The following is a 21612-nucleotide window of genomic DNA, read 5'->3' as shown; positions in this document are numbered from 1 at the left end:
TTCTTCTTGTCTGCTTGGTTGGGGTTTTTGTGTTTGTTTTGAAAAGGGCAACATTGTAAAAGTAACAATGTATTTACATCATTTACCATCACCAGCATTGGTACTACTTTACTAGAGTTGGTATTTGATGGCTTCAATATTACAAGACCTTGGGTAATTATTCAAAAAATCAATAACCATTAAAACTTTAGTTATCATTAAACACCATTATAGTGTGTCTATTTTCTCATCTACATAGATAGTTCAGACAACTAAAGCAACATAGGGGAGGGAAACCGTTGTGACGGAAATCATGTTGAATTCTTGTTGCCCAGAGTTATTGAGTTTCAACTCGAATTGGGCGGGGGTTTTTTTGTTTTGTTTTTCTTTTTTTTTTCGTTTTTCCCCCTTTTTTTTTTTTTCTTTTTTTTTTTTTTTTTTTTTTTTTTGGGGGGGGGGGGGCGTGCTCATCGTCAGATACGACAGCCTTTGGTTCGCCATTGACTGCATAGCGTCGATGGTTTTGGTCTGGTCAGTCTATTTAAAATGGGGGGGGGGTGGTAAAAGGGTATTTCATATGTCGTGGAACTAATTGATATCGCTGTTCGACTATGAGAATTCCAACTGCTATATAAGCTTATTGCCGACCACAACCTCGTACATTACAAAACAAACATCGTCCCCACGCCATGCTGGGTGGAGAAAGTGTGGTAGACATCGGATGTTCCCGTCCCAAGCTACATACGTTCATTCGCCTCGAAATGTTCATAAGAAATTCACGTTTTGATTCAGAGAAAAAGTCTTGTCTATTTATGTACACAAATTATATTTGAAAGTTGAAAGCCGAATGTTGACAAAAGTTCGCAATGGAAGTTTAACGTGCCATTACTGACTCTTTTGTCTTTATATTGTCATAAGAACTGTATCTCTCGAATAACTACGCTCTACATCATCAAAACTTAACTCGACATTCGGACCCCTCTTGAAAAAAATAAATGCTAACAATATAATAATATTTTAAAACAGAAATAAACAAAGAGTTTTCTTACCTCAGTCCTGAGAAATATTTGAAGCACTTAGCAGATGCTTGTCCTTGCCCCTCGGGTAAGTTCCAGAGATAGGGCAGATGACACTGATATCAATAATAGCGTAGATGAAGATGATTGCGACGGCCACTTCACAAAAACACTCCGTGCATAAAACGAGGTCCAAGGACCGTTAATTAGCCGTGAAGTTCTCGACAAAATTTCAAAAAAAAGTATGACCGCTCGACAAGGAGGATCTGAATGGAATGGTTGCTTAAACTATGACGTCATTTGTGATCAGTGACATGATGTTCTCATAATGTTCCCACCCTAGAAGGATGACATCATCAATAGAATTACTTGGTGGTTGCGAATCCAACTAATGCGAGCACCCACGTTTCATCAGATGTTAAATGATACTGCATGCATCAAACAGTTCCCTTAAACTCCACTATTGGAATGATGCCATTCTCTCCTTCCATTATTCACGTCAACGTAGTACCAGCATTTGTTATCATCAATTACATCCCCAGCATAATCAAGGCATGCCAAGTGGTTTGTCTATAACCCATCACTGCTCGACACAAGCCTCTAAATGGTATTCACTGCGACTTTTGTCGTCTCTCTCCGAACCACAAATGAATGTCATCCGGTCGTAGGGGTTAGCGCACGATAAACCACGGCGCACACTTAATTAAACTCCGGAGTGAAATAAAGACAAATCGGCTGGTTCAGCATTCAGTTGTGAATTCACAATGTTCCTTCCTCCTCCTGCGTTCCTGTCACTGCGCCCGAAGCCCTTCGCTGCCGATTTGCTTGTCAGGGTTATAGAGATTTCAGATGGCTCGAATGAGATCAATACAATTTCTCACGGCAGTAATTACAGCAGCAGTTATTGACGGTCGTTTTGGGTCCGTTTCGCATATATTCTTCCAATGAAGCGGTTTCTAAATAATCGCTCTCGTGTAGTTGTATATATAGCTGCAGAGTCTTGGGCCTTACCTGTACAAACAAATTGAGAGCAATTGAGTTTATATAAACTTTAAAGGGGAATTGAGCTTTTATATGATAACGGTATACGTACACATCAGCACATTTTTAGAACACCGTCCAAATAATCATTGAACGCTAACAGTGTATATATAGTGATATTAACAGCGAGGACTTATAATAACAAAAGGAAAAATATTGATTTTTGTTTTACCCATACCCAGCAATGTGTATTATCACTGTTTAACCATTATTTTTTCCGACCGCTGTGAAAACAAAATCACAAGCATACTCGGGTGGGATTCGACTCCCAACGAAAAGGAACAATCTCCGCGATTGCCATCACAAAAAAAAAATTGGGGTTACATTTTTCAGGATAAAGGAGGGTGCACAATGTCTAACCCTAACCCTAACCCTAACCCTAACCCTAACCCTAACCCTAACCCTAACCCTAACCCTAACTCTAACACTAACCCCAACTCTAACCCTAACCCTAACCCTAACCCTACATACACGTTGTTGGTTTTTGTGAGAACATTGAAAGCTGACCACTACGATGTTGACGGCACCACGCCTGACCTGTGTGCTGCTGCCATCTTGGTCATCTTCCCTGTATCCAATAACACTAATGGATGCTGAAAGTCATTGTACAACGAAGGAACCATACTATGCCAGCTCAGCCTCGGTTTGGTTACATTGATTTTAATATGACAAGTAAATTCAAGATGGCCGCACCATGATAAAGGTACCTCTCGCACTAGCTGCCATGGACGGCCGAATGCTAGCAAAATAATATTCAATCGTTAACAGATGTTGTGACAAATACAAAATGTTACTACAAACAGCTGTGTGTCTGTTCGTTTTCATTTATGGCATCCCAGTAAACATGAACTCGGTTAACATGAACTCGGGCTGTCCATGAACAATCTCTATATTAAGAACATACGTCAGATCATGAGTTTCAGCGGAAGAATTTAGAACACCGACAACAGTCATGCATGAACACTGCTTAAAGTCATTGTACACTATTGGTAATTACTCGAATAATAATCATCATAAAACGAGTTTGATTTAAAAACCTCAGATTTAGAATGTGAGGTATCGAAATCAATCATCTGAAAGCACACCGAGAGAGAAGTAATTTTCCACGAATTTGATTTAAAAACATCAGATTTAGAATTTGAGGTCTCGAAATCAATCATTTGAAAGCACACAACTTAGTGTGACCAGTGTTTTTTTTCTTTCATTGTAATCTCGCAACTTCGATGACCAATTAAGCTCAAGTTTTGACAGGTTTGTTATTTTATGCGTATGTTGAGATACACCAAGTGAGAAGACTTGTTTTGACAATATTACCAATAGTGTCCAGTGTCTTATATCAGGATTGTGAAGTAAAACAAAATCTTTGTTAATTAGTGTTGGTCTGAAAGCTTATAATATGAAGTTCGTATAGAACCATTTACTTCTGATATTGAAGAATTGCTGTTTCACACGTTTGCTCACACACAAAGCAATGACACTGTACGCAACTATTTTGTCAGTATATAACAAGCACGAGTATCTGTACACCAAATCTGTTATTTAAAAGGTCAAGCACTTTTTGAGTACGCAAAGACAAACTTTAGAAACTATATATTCGAATCGACCTGACAGTTTACAAGATACTTTATAACAAAATGACAGCTGTCAAATTATATTGTTCCTCGATAAATAATTCATTTATCCATGGACAACTGTCTGTGGAATTCCCCCTTTAATTAGTCCCGCATCCTCTGGCTGTGACTAAATTAAAGACACTTGATACCTTTGGCATTGTCAAAGACCAGTCTTCTCACTTGGTTGGTGTATCCCAACATAAGCATAAACTAGCAAATCTGTGAAAATGTGGGCTCAATTGGTCATCGAATTTGCAAGAGAATAAAGAAAGAAAAAACACACTTGTTGTATTACTTCATGTGCTTTCAGATCAGATGCATAGCTTCAGCAAAGTATTGTATTATTTTATTGAGAAATTACCTCTTTCTCAAAATCCATAGGCCTAGTTACTTCAGAGGGAGCCATTTCTAACAATGTTTTATATTATCAACAGCTCTACATTGCTCGTTTACCAAGTAAGTGTTTGCTTACAATTATTTCGGGTAACAACCAATAGTGCCCAGTGCCTCTAAGTATGCAGGGGAAAACTTCAAAAACTAGACACGAAAACTATAAAAATCGACCTGACAGTTAACAAGATAATTCATATATAACTGTCAAACGATTTTTTTTCCTTAATAAATAATTCCTAAACGCATGGACATCTGTTTATGGAATGTCCCCTTTAATTAGTCCCGCATCCTCCATCGAATGTGTCTAAATTGAGACGGCGAGAGAGAAATGCCTCGACCCCGGATTGCCGTCTCTCGACAAAATAAGAGCTGCCAGGGCTATTCGGTTGCGTTAAAAATAGAAAGCAAGTGTGTGATAGCGTCAATGTCACATCGGCACGGTGCTCTGACCCCGGGAATGGATTTAGTTTTCTTCTTTTACAGACCTGTCTTGAGCAACCTCCATCCTATAACCTTCTTATAATGATAATCTAAGACGCAGGTCTCTGACAACGGGATAAATTATTATGGATATGCACAGTGCATCAACCTGGAAAGGGGGCTTATACATCTGTTAGGAATAATGCAGACAAGTCGATAATGTTGAGCTGATCAAGTTAGTAATACTAAGGGAACCACTCAACAAAAATATCAAACACTTAACATTTGGATGGTTTACAATATGACTGATTGTAAAGCTGTTCTAACATGCTGTGAATGATTAAACAAAGCACGTATATGCACGTGTGCCCTACAATACACATGAATGTTGACAGTAACGCAACAAATTAAACTTTAAAAAAGGTCTACGTCATAGCTTGACCCGGTGTGGCGGTTTCAACTTTCCGCTGTGTTCAGTTTTCCGAATGACCAAATACGGTAGCATTACGTCATGCGATGCCTGCGCACAGCAAGCGCAAGTAGTCAATTTTTAGTGCCGTATTGAGTCATCCGTTACCCTCCGGTAGCTGTCATGGCGGCGTCCACGAGTCGAGTGCAACTAGCGGCAAATGCGTGGATCGTATGAGTTGTTTTTTATGCAAGCAGAGTGTGACCTGCCTAAAGTTGTTCCCATGAATACATGTAAAGATGGGGCAAGAGATTATGTGACTACACAGAAAAGAATCGTAATAAAAACAATTTGGGGTCACTGCTGAGAGATCTACAGTACTCGCCAGGGTACTCGCGGCGGTATCTGACAGGTCACCCGGAAAACTGAACACGTCGGAAAGCTAAAACCGTTCGAACAACGTGCTGATATGTCCGACTACGTCACCCGGAACACTGAACACGGCGGAAGACTGAAACCGCCACACCGGTTTCATGTTCACTTGTGGTCCGACCCATGGCTGGGTCAGGCTGGGTCACGTTTTATTATTCTGGGCCACGTTTTAGTTGTGTGACTCCCTGGTAGTTTGTGATACTGATTCCGGGTCGTTTTGAATCAGAAAAGGTCAGGCCCCACGTAACCCACTCCTTTCGGGTCATTGATGACCTTGGAAGTAATATAGTGTAAATTAATGTGATTATCTCACATGTTTAAGACAAGTTTTGCTTTCGGTTATTCAATTTGTGTAAATGGTTTAATGAATTTAACTCAAGTACTAAAGCAAACCCAAAGACATTCGAATTAAAACTGTTGGTTAACAAAATAAGTCTTTAGACCAAATCCTCCTATTGCATGTTCACCTGAAACCAATAACTTTTGCATCTTAGCATAGAATGTGTGTGCATGACGTAGGTGTCCGAATCCCTTCTGCACACAATTATATATGCGATATGTCGTGAGTCACACATTTCCAATGTCTCGTATTAAACAAATCCGTTTTATAATCGCACTGGCGGTACATAGGATGGATGCAAGAAAAAACAACCTTGTCACACAAAGTTGTGTGCTTTCAGATGCAAGTTGATTTTGAGACCTCATGTAATTCTGAGGTCTCAAAATCAAATTCGTGGAAAATTACTTCTTTCTCGAAAACTGCGTTACTCCAGAAGGAGCCGTTTCTCACAATGTTTTACACTACCAACAGCTCCCCATTACTGGTTACCAAGTAAGGTTTTATGCTAATATTTTTAGTATAACCAATAGCGTCCACTGCCTTTAAATATGTGTTTTCTTTCAACGCATTCAGAACAACGGTATATATATTTGGTAATATTTTGTACCTGTGCACCTGTACTTTTCCAATAATGTTTTCGTTTTATCTGATGATGTACTATTGTTTCTTTTGTTTGTGTATTGTAGTTTTTAGTGTAGTGTTTGTTGTCCATTGTACTTGCCTGTGTAGGCTCTATATCTTGTAGTATTGTTTGTATTTAATGTCTGTCTTTGTTATGCCTACGTATTTGTGATAGGGGGCCTAATTGTGAGGTTTGTTCTTTACCAATTTGGTAGTGGAAATCGAATTTCTAATTTTTGTTATTTGTTATTTTTTAAATTTTTTTTATGTTATCTATATATGTTGTCAAGGTAATACCCCTTACTTGGTGTTTCCAAAGAAGAGCGTAACAACCTGTGCATATTTTGGCTCAATTAGTCACTCCAAGTTGCCAGAAATTACTGACAAAAAACCCAGCCATGTTTCATAGAGTGGTTTAAGACATGAAGCCTTTCCTTGATTCAAATTATGTGGGTGGAAATTATGTTGGGACTGTTTCTCTAACAATGTTTTATAATCACCAACTTTCCACTGCCCTTTAAGATTAACCGAGAAAATGTTTACGGTCATTTATTTGTTAGGTAATTACCAAAAGTATACCCTGCCTTACAACCAGTTTGTTATCGTTGTATAAGGTTTCCTGTTCCATTATCACTTTCCTTTCCAGCTTCGTTCTGACAGTATTGAGTTGCCTGAAGCCAAACATAAGATGGCATGGGAGATCGTGGGAGAGCTCTATTTATAATTTCTCTTTTCGAAACTACGGCATGAGCCCCGTCTGCAAGAGTAGCCTTTTGTCAAGGCATTTGGCCATGTAAAGCTTCCCAAGCGACTGGAAGGGGAGACCACGCACCGAGTGGTCGCTCGCGCGAGTGGTCTCCCCTTCAAGTCGCTCGGGATAGTGGTTCTACGAAGCTGCGCAAGCCACCAAGGTATTGATGAAAAGCGAAGTCAGTGGAACTCGAAAAAAGGTTATGATTCTTCAACTACCCACACAGTTTAAGTAGGGTTTTAAGAACAGATGCCATCTTAGATTACCAAACATTTTAACAGGAATCACTGCAGAAGAAGTATAGTGAAGCAGCTCGCTGTGAATGCGTGGGAGGACAGCTGTAAGACAAATATACCCCCACGCGAGGTTTAACATCGCCGTCTAAATAAACACTAGGCTGACAACAAACCATGGTAAACATCAAAGGAACCTTAAAGACAGTGGACAATATTGGTAATTACTAATGGAGCTTTTCCTACCCTTTAGTTAGTTATTTTCTGGAAAAAAAAATGTTATTAGAATTGGCCAAGGCACATAATAACTTCTGACAAATGTCTTTACGATACAATTTAATCTTCAAAACCCTTGGAGTTTCAACAACAAAGCACATAAATTAACAACGGCCGCTGATGGGGGATTGTTCACCACCTATGTATGTAGGCTTTCTAATGATACATGAATGATGAGATCTCTAACTGTATACACTATGATATTTTTACAACATGACCACACAAAATACTCCAAGAAGGCCCGAGTTTAACAGATTAAATCGCTCAACTAAATTCCTAATTACAAAAATAAATAAATACAACATAAACATGTAATTTCTTTGTTACAATTACCTTGACAGCTCCAATTCTGTCCTTAGCAACAAATGACTAACAAACCAGTACTCAGTAACACATCCCACTTCAAGAAACGTCTTCAAGATTGTCTGATCAAAACGTCTCAAGCATTCTCCATCATCTTATAAAGTATCCGGGCGTCAGATGATGATCCAGAGAGGATGCAGCGGGGAGGAAGCCCACAAAGCGATGATACCTCACACGTGCTCTTCGACCACACGTCCATTAAGATGTTACAGTCGCTTTCCAATTTGCACGCAAACCCCCATAGATGTGACACGCACAGGTTGGTGACACTTAAAATAGCGTGGGTATTTTGTTCAAGCATGTAGTACAGAGGGAGCAAGAGGGATCTACTACAGTGACTCATCCTCGCCGCGGAGGAGTAGACGATGTAGGCCGGGCAATTCGCTCACCAGAATCATCCTCCACACATCGCTGCGGGGCAATAGCAGAATTGATGACAGGTTCTAAATGTATGAAGAGGTACAGGTACCACACACAGCTATTTATAGCATGCATTAAGGAGAAATATTTGTCAAATTATAGGAGTCACTTGGTTCCTAGTGCCTTTACCATGGATGTGGCGGCTGGGTTGTTCCATTATGGGCGCAGGGTTGATGTATATACGATGTAAAGAATAGTTCAGGTATGTGTGCCTTCGTTTTGGAAAGGGCAAGGGCACAAAGGCATTTTCTCCTCGAAAGAGGGCACCCAATGGGGAGATTGAGAATTTCTACTGGATCCAAGGCATGGGGGCACTCGCTTCATTTGTTTTTTCAAAGTATCATGCCTGTATACGATGTGAAGAAGGGTAATATGCCCTTCATGTTTGTTCTCCTTCTTTTATTGTGAATTTGTTGAAGCCCAGTGCGTTTCATTATTAAGACGAAAGGAAATGATTGTAATTTTCATGATCTCGTGCTGCATTGAAGAAGGTCATTCATCAGGAAGCTGATGAGTACAGGCAATCGGAAACTCTTTGTAATGAAAACAATTGAGCGAATTTATCCGATTCCCAGATGGCCGCATCAAGAAGATATATTAATGGTCGTCGTTTCTCCCGAATTATACGATAGCCCGGAATACAATTTCAACGGTTTTAAGATTAAAGCGTTCACCGTGTCATACAATGGATGCCAGGGAGTAATTTCAACACTTTAAAGGGGTTGGGTACTTCGTGTACGACACAAAAACACAAGCCACAAGCATCCACAAATTTACAATAAACTTACAGAACGGTGCGAAATGAATAATTGTTGTCTCAGTGAGATGACAACGATTGGCATAGTACAACGGATTTACAGGACTCTCCTGAAAACATTGGCCCGTGTGATTTCCCTTTTTTTTTCGTCTTCTTTTTTTGACGACCAATGAAGCTGAAACTTCTATTGGTAAATTATTTAACATACATCTTCATTCACAGTGAGTATATGGATTATAGTCCTGGCCAAAGACTCGACCTCCGAAACGATATCAAAAACCTTTAATGGTGAAAGAGTTGACGGTGTCATACATTGGTATTTAAAAGAGCAAATTCATTACAGTTTCTCAGGTTTCACTAAGCACAATCTCTCACAACAAAATGTCACGAGGAACAAGAGTCAAGTTTACGAGAATATAAAGAGCATAGTTGTGTGGAGGCTTTTGCTTTGTGTCGATATTGTAGTTAAGGGTTGGGCGAAAACAATTTCGAAGAAATGTTTTATGGTGAGGAGCCTTTTCCTGACGCCAGCCACTTGGAAGTAATTAATATGTCTGGAACTATCTCTGCACCTTGACATCAAGGTCAAGGGTCAGGGTTAATATGTTTTCCACAGAATCACTCGGCAATAATTATTCATATTCAAATAACTATGTATTCTATGTTTATAAAAATAGGTGCAAAACAAAAAGGTGCCGAAGAATATAAGACATCGTATTGCAGATCAAAATGTGGTACATCAATTTCAGAATATGTAGGTCATTAAACTCTTGGCACACAAAAGCGTCGTTACCATTAACACTATCTGCGTAAATTCACCTCTGTTTGCTTTCCAACCTAAGAACCTTTCTCAATGAAAACAAGGGAAATCCCAAAACAAAATACAAACGAGGACAATGTGAAACCAATAATCTTTACAGAGTGTGTCCAACAAAGCCCAACACACACACAAAAAAAAACAATTCCTAGAACAGAACAAGAAAACCTTAGTGAGTTACTCAACCGAAACTTGCTTCAAAGATTTCATATTGTCACCACTACGCATTATGATGACTACTTGTTTTGGGAAAGTGTAATGTGAGAGTATGAACTGAAAGTTACTAAAACAAGCACAAAAAGGCGTACCAGCAAAAGAATGTATATCAGGCCTCAAAAAGATACTTAAAGAATTATCATAGAAGCAACAAACAGCACAAATTCCTGCAGGTTATATATCGTGATTATGTCTAAACCAACTCAGATAGCAGTCCACTACAGGAAATTATGCGGCTGTAAAACAAAACAAATGTGTATGATAACGATGGCATTATTAAAAAGAATCAACTCTGATACCATGGCTCGATGCCGTGCTGCTGTTTAAAGGCAGTTTACACTGTTGGTAATACTCAAGCTAATTTGATTATTAGCATCAAACCTTACTTGGTAACGAGTAATGGGGAGCTATTGATAGCATAAAACATTGTGAGAAACGGCTCACTCAATCTGAAGTAACGTATAGTTTTAGAGAAAGAAGTAATTTTCCACGAATTTGATTTCAAGACCTCAGAATAAGATTGTGAAGTCTCGAAATCAAGCATCTGAAAGCACACAACTTCGTGTGACAAGGGTTTTTTTCTTTCATTTAATATCTCGCAACTTCGGCGACCAATTGAGTTTAAATTTTCACAGGTCTGTTATTTTGTTCTTATGTTGAGATACACCAAGGGAGAAGACTGGTCTTTGACAATATCTTTCACGAATCAACGACGCCATGGCTCTAATGCCCACTGCTGCTTTCAAAGCAAATCAGAAAACCTGATGTCCATTCTCACGAGTAAAATTGTTCATCCTGATTGGGGGTACCCCAATTTGGAACCATTTCGTTTTTCGTAAGAAACATTAGCACTGTGTAAAAGTGAATAGCACCGCAAAACCCATCCTAGATTTCACAAGGATAGTTCTAACGTATATAGGACAAGTCCGATGACTCTTTAGGGGTTATTCAAAACTTTAAAAAAGCTTTAGTCATAGGTTGAACGGGTAACTCGTCAACTCAATATAAGATCAGTCTTAACTCTTTATGAAATCCACCCCTGGGCCGATTTCACAAAGATCTATGCCCGAGTTGAACTATACGGTTAGAAAACGCCTCCGTCTGGATTGCCGCGTCTATCATGTTGAAGTATGGGTCATCCTTTAGCAACACACGTAGCAACAGTCGTAGCGGTAGATGCAGCCGCTTTAGTTCAGATACTGTATACCAACTTAGCTTTACTGTGACTCAATCTTAATTGCTCAGCAAATGTTGTCACAATGCAATTAAACACCACTCGTGATATTTACTTGCCACTCATCTTATAAGATGAATGTCATTAGTGCTTTGTGAAATTAAAGACACTTCGATTTTTTACAATATTGTATCCCAGTGATGGCTCGCTGACAGAAACTTTGTACATAACTTGCTATATCTTTTTGTAGGCCTATTGTAAGATTTGAATGCTAGAAATGCATTCTATTGTCGGGTTTGCAGTAACACCACGTACTATACATAAGTATGGGATTTGAAACTTTGCATGGTAGCATAAAATAGTTTTGCAGTAACACCAAGTACATTATGCCATGTATAACTACTTTGGGCAATCCACCAGACTGTAGGTGTTTTATAGCCCAATCGTGTACTGGACCAGTTATTATTTTCTTTCAAGACCGGATTCCTTTGTGTCTTTATTTAAACAACACTTAAGGGATCCCCCCTCATGCGCAAGTGTAAATCGGTTTAGCACAAAAGGTAGGTAAACACAACAAAACATTTTTTGTTTGCCACATCTTTACTAGTAATATGCCGCTCATTTTTTGCTCAGCAAGAAATATTGTTCTGCAATGTTTTCTGCTAAAAAGCATGTCCATGAAATTTGGACCATCTCCACCGTTAATTCAGAAACACAGACATACAAAATCCTAACACACTCACGTATACAACCATCATATGAAACTTTGAGTAAAATTGCATGTCCAACCTCACAACACAACGAAAAATCAAGACCCACCCACTGTCCGTCCCCAACTTGGCTCAGGTCTTATTATTCACATTGTCTGGTATCCTTAACCGCTCTTCGGGTAATTTCTAGTCCCACGGAGCAAGTCTGAACAAATATACATTGAGTGCCATCACATCACCCGAGTGTGGACACATCGATTGGGTTTGATTACTCAGTGGTCTCTGATGGTTTTCTGGTGGGGTTCGCTCGTGGTTGTGAGCGGCTATATAAAGCATGTCCACTGTCTCTGAATCTCGTCCAGCATTACATAGAGATGGGCGCATGTTAAGGCACAGCCGTCGATTTCTCCAAACTCTCCCTAACTTAAAGACCTGCTTGAACGAAAATGTCAAGTCGTGAACTTTGCTGAATTTCACTTAAAATGTTTTCGATGAATAAGGAAATCGAGTCATATGATTATGAATAGGTTTCAATTGTGTAAAAAAAACAATCTTTTTGTATGCTCTTGTCCAGAGCTTTTCTGCGAGATTTGCGAAAAGCCCCGTTACGTAATCACTCTCAAAACGTCATAAGTAGATAAAGCCGCTTTGTTGCAGCGTGGATGTATAACAAAGCAAACTCCCACAAATGACGTCAGCGGCATTGTCCGTTGACGCCCGCTCTCAACGGCAGAAGTGTTTTTAGTTTTTCAAAAAACCTTTAGGTAGGGGCCTGATTTTTTAGTCGATAATTACGAAAAGTTCAGAAGTGTACACATATCAAAATTACATTAAAATGGTAAACAAGTGCATTATAAACAAGTAAAAATACAATTTCTGTTGAAAACATTCCGCTCAGGTAGCTGTTTAAGATTAATGTTAGGACTTAGGACGAGTTAAGTTCCGTGTTCATAGACGTTAGGACGCATTTTGTGAGATGTTGATGGTATAAAACTCCACATGAAGAGAGAAATAATAGTTTTTGTGAAAGAGGCAATTTCCCACTCAAATAATAACAAAAGACTTTTGCTGAAGCATATTTACATAACCACATAAAGGTTCCTAATCAAAGGTTTTTACTTCCATTCATGTTAAGAGTGATTACCAAACATAGGCCTACACTTTACATTTAAAGCAGAATAGCTGAAACTGTGAAACTTTCAAAATCACTTTGAAATCAGCATATAAACAAGAATAGTTTTAAGATCCTATACTGCAAATACTGAAGTGTTGTGTTTACATGTAAGGTTGATGCTAATTTAAATCACTGTCATTGCAAATCGGGGCCACGAGCGCTGCTTAATTGTGTGGATACCGGCGCTTTCAAGAATAATCATGCAAAATACGTGTGCTTAAAGGCAGTGGACACTATTGGTAATTACTCAAAATAATTATTCGCATAAAACCTCACTTTGCCACGAGTAATGGGGAGAGGTTGATGGTATATTGTGAGAAACGGCTCCCTCTGAAGTGACGTATTTTTCGAGAAAGAAGTAATTTTCAAGGAATTTGATTTCGAGACCTCAAGTGTAGAATTTTGAGGTCACGAAATCAAGCATCTGAAAGCACACACCTTTGTGTGACCAAGGTGTTTTTTCTTTCTTTATTATCTTGCAACTTCGTCGACCAATAATGAGCTCAAATTTTCACAGGTTTGTAACTGTATGCATAACATTATGTTGAGATACACCAAGTGAGAAGACTGGTCTTAGACAATTTCTAATAGTGTCCACTGTATTTAAAGACATTAGACACCTTTTGGTAATTGTCAAAGACCAGTCTTTTCGCATCAGTTATGCATAAAATAATAAAATTTGAACTCAAATTGGTCGTCGAAGTTGCGAGATTATAATGGACAAAATGGAGTTGTGTGCTTTCAAATGATTGATTTCGGGACCTCAAAATCAAGATCTGAGGTCTCGAAATCAAATTCATTGTTTTAGTGGAAAATTACTTCTTTCTCGAAAACTACGTTACTTCAGAGAGAGCAATGTTTTATACTATCAACAGCTCTCCATTGCTTGTTAAAGTTAGTTTTTATGCTAACAACTATTTTGCGTATTACCAATTTTGGCCAGTGCCTTTAAAGGCTAGTGAAGTTTATCCACGATAACGATTTGTTTTCCTTAAATAGATAAATTTACTTTGATTAGATCTATTCTTGAAAATTTGCACAGCAACAATTTATGTTTGCTAACATGTATTACTTTCTGTTTGAATTTCTAAAACTGGAACCGGTTTGATTGAGTGGGGGCGTACTTCTAAAAGCGGTCTCAATTTCGAAGGTATACATTAGCGGGACTGCATCAACGAATAATATGGGCGTATTAATTCTCTCTCTATGAGAAATCCAATCCGTAGGGTTATGGACTGTAAGAGGGAAGCAACTGGTTAGACCCAATTTCATGAAGCCTGTAAGTTCACAAATTTGCTTAGCATGAAACTTCTTCCTTGATTACCAACCGAACTTCCATTTGTTGCATATTTCTTGATACTGGTATTCATTTGCTTATCCTGAAAATCATGTGCAAATTTGGTTGGTAATCCTGTTTTTTAACAAGGAAGAAATTTCACAGTAAGCAAATTTACAGGCTTTATAAAATTGGGCCCTGAAATGATTGGAGGGGTACAAACTTAGGTCAATTATTATTATTCATGCGGGTTTCATGTTGTAATCATACAACAGTTGAACACGAAAACACAAAACAAGAAACGGGCCCAACTTCATGGAGCTGCTAAAGCACAAAAAGGTATAGATGATACATTTGCATGGGGGATAAAGAATATTAATTTTGGTTTTTACCCATACACCGATGTGTGTTAGCACTGTTTACTTAGAATTTTCCCGAGTCCTGTGAACAAAAATATATATCACAGGCATATTACGCGGGTGGGATTCGAACCCACGACCTTGCAATTCTAGAGCAGTGTCTTGAAAAGTAGCTGGAAAAGCACAACAATTAATTAAACATTTTGCATACTAGAATGTTACAAGCCAATAATTGTTAAAGACCTGTCTTCTCACTTGGTGTATCTCATCATATGCATAACATAACAAACCTGTGAACATTTGAGCTCAATTGGTCTTCGAAGTTCCGAGATAATAATGAAAGAAAAAACGTCCTCGTCACACGTAGTTGTGTGCTTTCAGATGTTTGATTTCGAAATTTCGAGGTCACGAAATCAAATTCGTGGAAAATTACTTTTTCTCGGAAACTATGTCACTTCAGAGGGAGCTGTTTCTCACAATGTTGTTTACCACCAACCCCCCCCCCCCAGTACTCGTCACCAAGTAAGGATTTTATTTTTGAGTAATTACCAATAGTGTCCACTGCGTTTAACTAACATATCTGTCAAATTAACAACTCAACTAATCAAAAGAAGATACCAGAAATACTTCCTTGTATTTTATTTTTTTCGTAAAAAGATAAAAAACATACTTTCGGTTTCTCTCCCCTTTATTCTAAACACAAAAAGCATGAGTCATACTTGTTGCTAAACAACTATAAAGAGTGAAGTCTTCAATAGTCTCCGAAATATTAAGAAGGAGGGGCTATATATTGCAAAGATTTGCTGACCAAAACTGCTCAAGTTTATGCAAAGCTAACACAATCTAAATTAATTAACTTAATTAGAGGAAATCTATTTTATTTGGTATTGCCCAAATCTTTGGGGGAATATTGTGTGCACAGTTGGCAGTCTTTTCCCACGGGGCCCACGGTTTTTTATACTGCAATGCTTGTGTTTTATTACGTTCAAATCAATCCATTGTTTTCATCAACATACACATTGTAAACTATGAGCTCAAAGCCTATTATTATTATGCACTGTCCTCACAATCCAAATAAACCAACTCAAAGATTAACCGTTCTCAGCTCACTAACAATATTATGCTCTAAAACACTATGGATCTCAAGCAAAAACACACAAAATGACCGAGACAAATCAATAATATTATCTGCTGAATTTATAATGTGTAAACCAGTGTAACCTTAAGAGCTGCAATAATCGCTTAGTTCTGCCATTATTATTATAATCTTGAACTAAATAAAAAACAAAGAGAATTTTCAAGGTGAGGAGAGAAACACGATATTCGATCTGTAACAGTGTAAATCATGTACAAGCGAATCGCACACATGAAGGCAGACCAACACCATAATAAAATTATGTCTACATCTAAATCTAAGCAATGAACTGAGAGAAAGGGTGTATACCTGAACAAGACTCTAAGATCTCTCATCTGAAAGCAGCAGATTTGGTGTCTTACATCCGGAGATTCCATAGGTGTGAACGCCAAGGTGTCAAGCGGGTTTAACAAAGAGTTGTCTGTCACACAGTGTAGATCTAGAGTCTCGACGTCACTACCCTGCGGCCTTTCCCCAACGGCACGATGTGATCGCTAGACAACTACAGGTAGAAGGCCAAATAAAAATAAAAATATGATTACTGTTCTCGTCCGCTTCCTTTTCAGAGGCCGCCTCTTTTTTCTTTACAAATTTGTATGACAATTTATTTATTTATTTATTTGTTGCATATTAATTTTAACGATCTCGGCAAAACAATATTTCTTATAATAGCCCAGCTGTTTGTTTTTTAATAATGTGTTAAGCGGCCTTTTAAAATTTTTTATTACTTTTTGTTAAAGGGAGGACGCTAAACATGTTTCAGTTTTGGCCTAAAGCGTTTTAAACAATGACACGACATTGGATATGCTATTAATAGAAGTACCCTTTGTGGATGATTTAACAGTGTTTGCTGGCGATGGGGACAAATCAATAGTAGTCATAAAACCGGCCGGTAAAAGTATGGACAACTCTATGTAGGAGCAGCAATAATACAAAAAGAATGGTATTGATCCGACAAATATCACATTCAATGGCCATTCATGGCGACACCTCAAGTGTGTAAGTGCTACTGCTAGACTTGTACAAGTCATACTATGACATGATGGTAATCGAGTTAAACCAACGGTACTTTTCAGAACCACCCCAACTCATTTAGAGACAGTCATTACATGGTGTTACCGCAAACTCTCCTATGTCTTATTTCCACCATGCAAAGTTTCAAATCCTATATAATAGTAATCATCAACAGCAACGAACATCTAATTAAGACTTACAAATTATTTTGGGGGGTTTGAATGTTTGTGACATTTTCTGTAGGTAGGCGCTTTGTAACCTTATCATAAGGTTGTAACCTACATACATGCAGTCGTTAGCATAACTACAGGCGCCTTTTTCACTAAAAAAGGCGCATGTAGTTATGCTAACGACTACATGTATGTAGGCCTATGTTGTATGCCCATGGTATATCCAACTTTAAAACTTGGATGGAGAAACTTAAACATCCATCAGTATTTACAAAATTTGATCTTTTTATTAATTTTATGAAACCAAAAATTGTTTGAGTAAGCCTCTGTATGCCATGGAAGGGGTGGACTGGTAAAACCAATCTGGAAATACTATTAATTTTTTCAACAAAAAACTCTTTGTCCGCCACACACTGGAAAATATTGAACGGACATTGGTAGTTGCAAAGTTGGCCCACTGAATTTATTCACTGAAAAGATTCGAATTGTTTTCAAAACGGGTGGGTGACGAAAATGCATTTGCAAGTCTTTAGCGAAGCATAGGGTGTAATAATATTAGTCACTATGTGTTTATATACGAGTGCAATGACCTTTCCCTGAAAGTTGACACTTGGGCCTAACTCCAAAATTTAAATCCAACCCTGCACCCCCCCCCCCCCCCACCCGAACTACTTCAAAACTTAGCCTAGGCCTAACTGGATAACATTTGAAAGCTTAACTTTCCAAATCGCTTTTGCCATCCAGTTGCTTCAGAAACGTTACGAAAGATAAAAACAATGATTTTATTCTAAGGACGAACAAAATTCTCAAATTATTTGGTAAGGTTTCAAACTTGACACGTACCTTGGTAATCAGATGTGCCCACACAGTCGTGTAGTATACCTTAGACCACACACTCTTTGTCCCACTCCGATAGAGTGATTCGTGAACTGTGTCCTAGCATTTAATGGTCCTAGTCGGGTGTCTTGAAACTCAGGATTTTACACAATCAAAAAAAGTGTCCCGGTTCGCTATGATGGTGCGCTGACAGTCATTGAGGGCGCTCGTCTTTTTCTTTTCTTTTTTGCAAAATGGTTTGTTTTCATGTTGCTCAATGGGAATTTTGTGTGCTTTATCATTTATTTGTGCACCATTCAGCAGCAATGATTCACACCTGATAAAACCCAACTATGATCGAACAGGGTTTTTGTAAGCCGAAACGGGACTGTTTCATTTAGGCCTGTGCAATAAATTATTCTCCGCAGCTAGCAGCAGGAGACCATCAGTCAACTTCCCAATTTAATTATTAATGGTTTTACACTCGAAGACAACTGGGCACTTTCTGTCAGAATATTCCATGTGTTATAGGCCTACAACCAAAGTCATTCCAGGTCCAGTGCAGTCGACCGCAACAAAAAAGCCCAGGGGTGGATTTCACAAAGGTAGTCCTAACCATGGAGGAATAAATTAGATTTATTCCTCCATGTCCTAACCTAGTCCTAGGCAATACTAAGAGATAGGACCAGTCCTAAGTTAGGATGAGTTACTGGTCCTAACTTAGGACTGCTCCAATCTCTTAGTATTGCCTAGGACTAGTCCTAAGATAGGACTACCTTTGTGAAGTCCACCCCTGGGACACACACCCACGTTGTGTTGAACCATGGAGGGTCTTCCTTCATGGTTCAACATGGTTTCCGGTTGTAAAACTTGTACTACATTTTACACCTGCCAACATTATGAACAATACGCTACGGCTAATAATCACAAGAAAACAATGTCCCGAATTCAATTCTGCAACAAACACGTACAAAAGTGCAATTTAAAACACAGAAAACTACATACCCTTGCTCTTCGTAGGTTTTCTCTGTCATAGCACGAAGCACCACAACAAAATTGTTAACAAAACTCATGTAAAACGGAGGGACACGTGGGCATTTTGACCGCCGTTCTTTTTGCCGCTGGTGGTCTAGAACACGTTTAACGGACGACCGCCCTCAAGCGGGCTGCATGCACGGACACTCATGTCGGAGGCACTTCTAACACGCGATCCGATTGGCCAAAACTTCTGCTGGTTTGATTAACTAGCGAATTGACACATGTGATTTATTAGTGTTTATGTTTCAACTTCTTATGTTTTGCTTTTCTTATGAAAGCTATTCAATTATTTGTGTGGTCACAAATGAAGAAAACTAATATCTATTATTTTGTTTAAATGGTCATGGGCCAATAATTAATCAATCAAGGTGTATTACCTAATGTTGTTCCTAATCAAAGTTTTCCCTCCTGAAGCATTTTTCTTGTTTGCTTGAAAAAGTGACTTTCAAACAACACAATACATTGAAACGGAAATTTAACTACATTTTCCTTGTTTTTATTTAAGTTAACTTGTACATTTACCTTTTGGTCAATAAAAAAGGTATCACTTTTCTAATACACTTCAACAAAACACAAACAGAAAATAGATTTGCCATACTTTATACAGAATGAATACAATAATTTACACAGTTTGACACACAACAGATTCATTGTTATCAATTATTGTTTGTAGTTATTCTCACATTTGTTTTAAGTCTATGAACAAAGTTTGAATTGATGTAAATAATATTTATAATATAATAGTATACAATATTGAGTGGCTCAGAGTGGAATGGGAGGAATATTATCGCAAGGTAACATTTGAACTCAAGCTCTGGTGTTTCTGTTCATCAGGGTGCGAGTTTTGAGTCCTGGTCCTGACACTTGTATCCTTTAAAGGTAGTGGACACTTTTGGTAATCACTCAAAATAATTATTACCATAAAAACTTACTTGGTAACGAGTGGTGGGGAGCTGTTGGTAGTTTAAAACATTGTGAGAAACGGCTCCCTCAGAAGTAACAAAGTTCTCAAGAAAGGAGTAATTTTCCACGAATTTGATTGCGAGACCTCGGAATTAGATTTTGGGGTCTCAAATTCAAGCATCTGAAAGCACACAACTTCGTGTGACAAGGGTAGTTACAAACTTTTTCAAATTGTAGAGACCAGCTAGGAATGTTCATTCACCCCCACCCCCCCACCCACCCCCAGCAAAAAAGGCCTGTGTCAGATGCAATTGTGTTCGCCATGCAATACTGTCCGCTCCGGGACTTTTGCATATGCAATCGTGTCCGGGGCTATGCAAAAACGTCCGGTGGATATGTTTGTATGTAATTTATGATTGCAGCAAATACCCAACGGCCGAACATTTCCCATGTCATTCATGACATGCACTTAGCTTGTAAATAAAATTACGAACGTGTTCTGTCGACCAAGGGCATTTAATTTACTGCAAGGACGGTTCCACACGTGGGCGGACACAACTGCATATGCAAATGTGTCTGGGCGGACACAATTGCATTATGCAGCAGCGTCAGGGCAGACACGATTGCATATGCAAAACCGTACGGCAGACGTTATTGCATATGCAATAATGTTCTCCGGATAGTATTGCATAGAGGACATAATTGCATGCGACACCGGCATTGTATGGTTTTAAACAATTTAACAAATAAATCAATGAAGAAAAACAAATAATGTGTTATTTTATGGGAGAAAAAAAGAAGTTTAAAAAAGTAAAAAGTAAAGTAAATAAATAAAAATTTAAATGCCAGAGACTTTTGCAGGCGAGATTCTTCACCAAGTCAATTGAGACAATTGCCTCCATGCCCTTGGTCCTTATGACCTTGGTGCCTCTTGAAACGTCCCAATATAAATGTACACTTTTTGAGAGAATACAAAGGAAAAGAAACGCCTTATCAGTCGTGTCAGTGCCATTGCTCGTTCAAGAACGAAGCATCAGGCCTGCCAATGTAGGAAAAATATGACCACTTATTTCAAAACAAACCAAGTAGAGAAAAGTCTAGATTTGTGAGTGGCAGAGTGGGCATGTAGTAGCGGACCGGATCTCAGACTCATAAGCTCTGTGCTTGCAGGTATCACACATCCAGAAAAGGTTGTCCATTATGGGCCGACCTGTCACAATGCACGTTGGGAACTTTGCATCACAGCTGGGACATGACGAAGACCTGTGGAGATGATAAATATTGTTTGGTTGAGGCATTTTACGAACGACGGACATGACACCAAAGTAATGTGTGGGGGTCAGTCCTCTTTTACTTGTTTTAGAAAAAATGGATTGAATAGATGGTGATAGCCATACAGTCCGGTTCACTGGACTCAAGGTCTGAGTGCAATTTCATAGAGCTGCTTAGTAGAAAATATTGCTTAACCATTTTATGCTAAGCAGAAATGCGTAGGACACCAGTCACAAATTGCACAAGTGATATGGTAGTTTGGCTGGTAAACTTGTTCTGATACGCATAATTTTGTTGTGCTCAGCTGCATTTATGTGCTTAAGCAGCTCTATGAAATTGAACCCTGGCGGCTAAATCATTAGAGTGTGGGTGTGAATCCTGTTCCTGACACTTGTGTCCTTGAGCAAGAAACTTGAACAGTATAAGTGCCCCTCTTCAACCAGGGGTATGAGAGTAGAGATTGATATTGTAGGG

At 38.7% G+C, this 21612-nt stretch overlaps 1 protein-coding gene and 1 long non-coding RNA gene across 3 annotated transcripts in view; both read right to left on the bottom strand.

Annotated features, from left to right (window-relative positions):
* Positions 1–936: 936 nt before the first annotated feature.
* Positions 937–19035, bottom strand: LOC117300899. The gene is made up of 3 exons (XR_004520237.1): positions 18931–19035; positions 16235–16427; positions 937–2006 (listed from the first exon to the last, which is right to left on the bottom strand). It is a non-coding gene; the product is annotated as an uncharacterized LOC117300899 (long non-coding RNA).
* Positions 19036–20644: 1609 nt separating this feature from the next.
* LOC117300910 (WD repeat-containing protein 35-like) overlaps positions 20645–21612 on the bottom strand; it is a 28534-nt gene continuing 27566 nt past the window's right edge. For both annotated transcript variants that reach the window (XM_033784775.1, XM_033784776.1), the window contains one exon: positions 20645–21129. In XM_033784775.1, the coding sequence (XP_033640666.1) occupies positions 20964–21129 (166 nt within the window). In that variant the 3' untranslated portion in view covers positions 20645–20963. The remainder of the gene's footprint in view (positions 21130–21612) is intronic.

This window comes from Asterias rubens, chromosome 16 (assembly GCF_902459465.1).
Source record: "Asterias rubens chromosome 16, eAstRub1.3, whole genome shotgun sequence".
NCBI classification, from domain to species: Eukaryota; Metazoa; Echinodermata; class Asteroidea; order Forcipulatida; family Asteriidae; genus Asterias; species Asterias rubens.
Note: the sequence above shows the minus strand (reverse complement) of the source record. Positions and strands in the feature narration are given on the sequence as shown.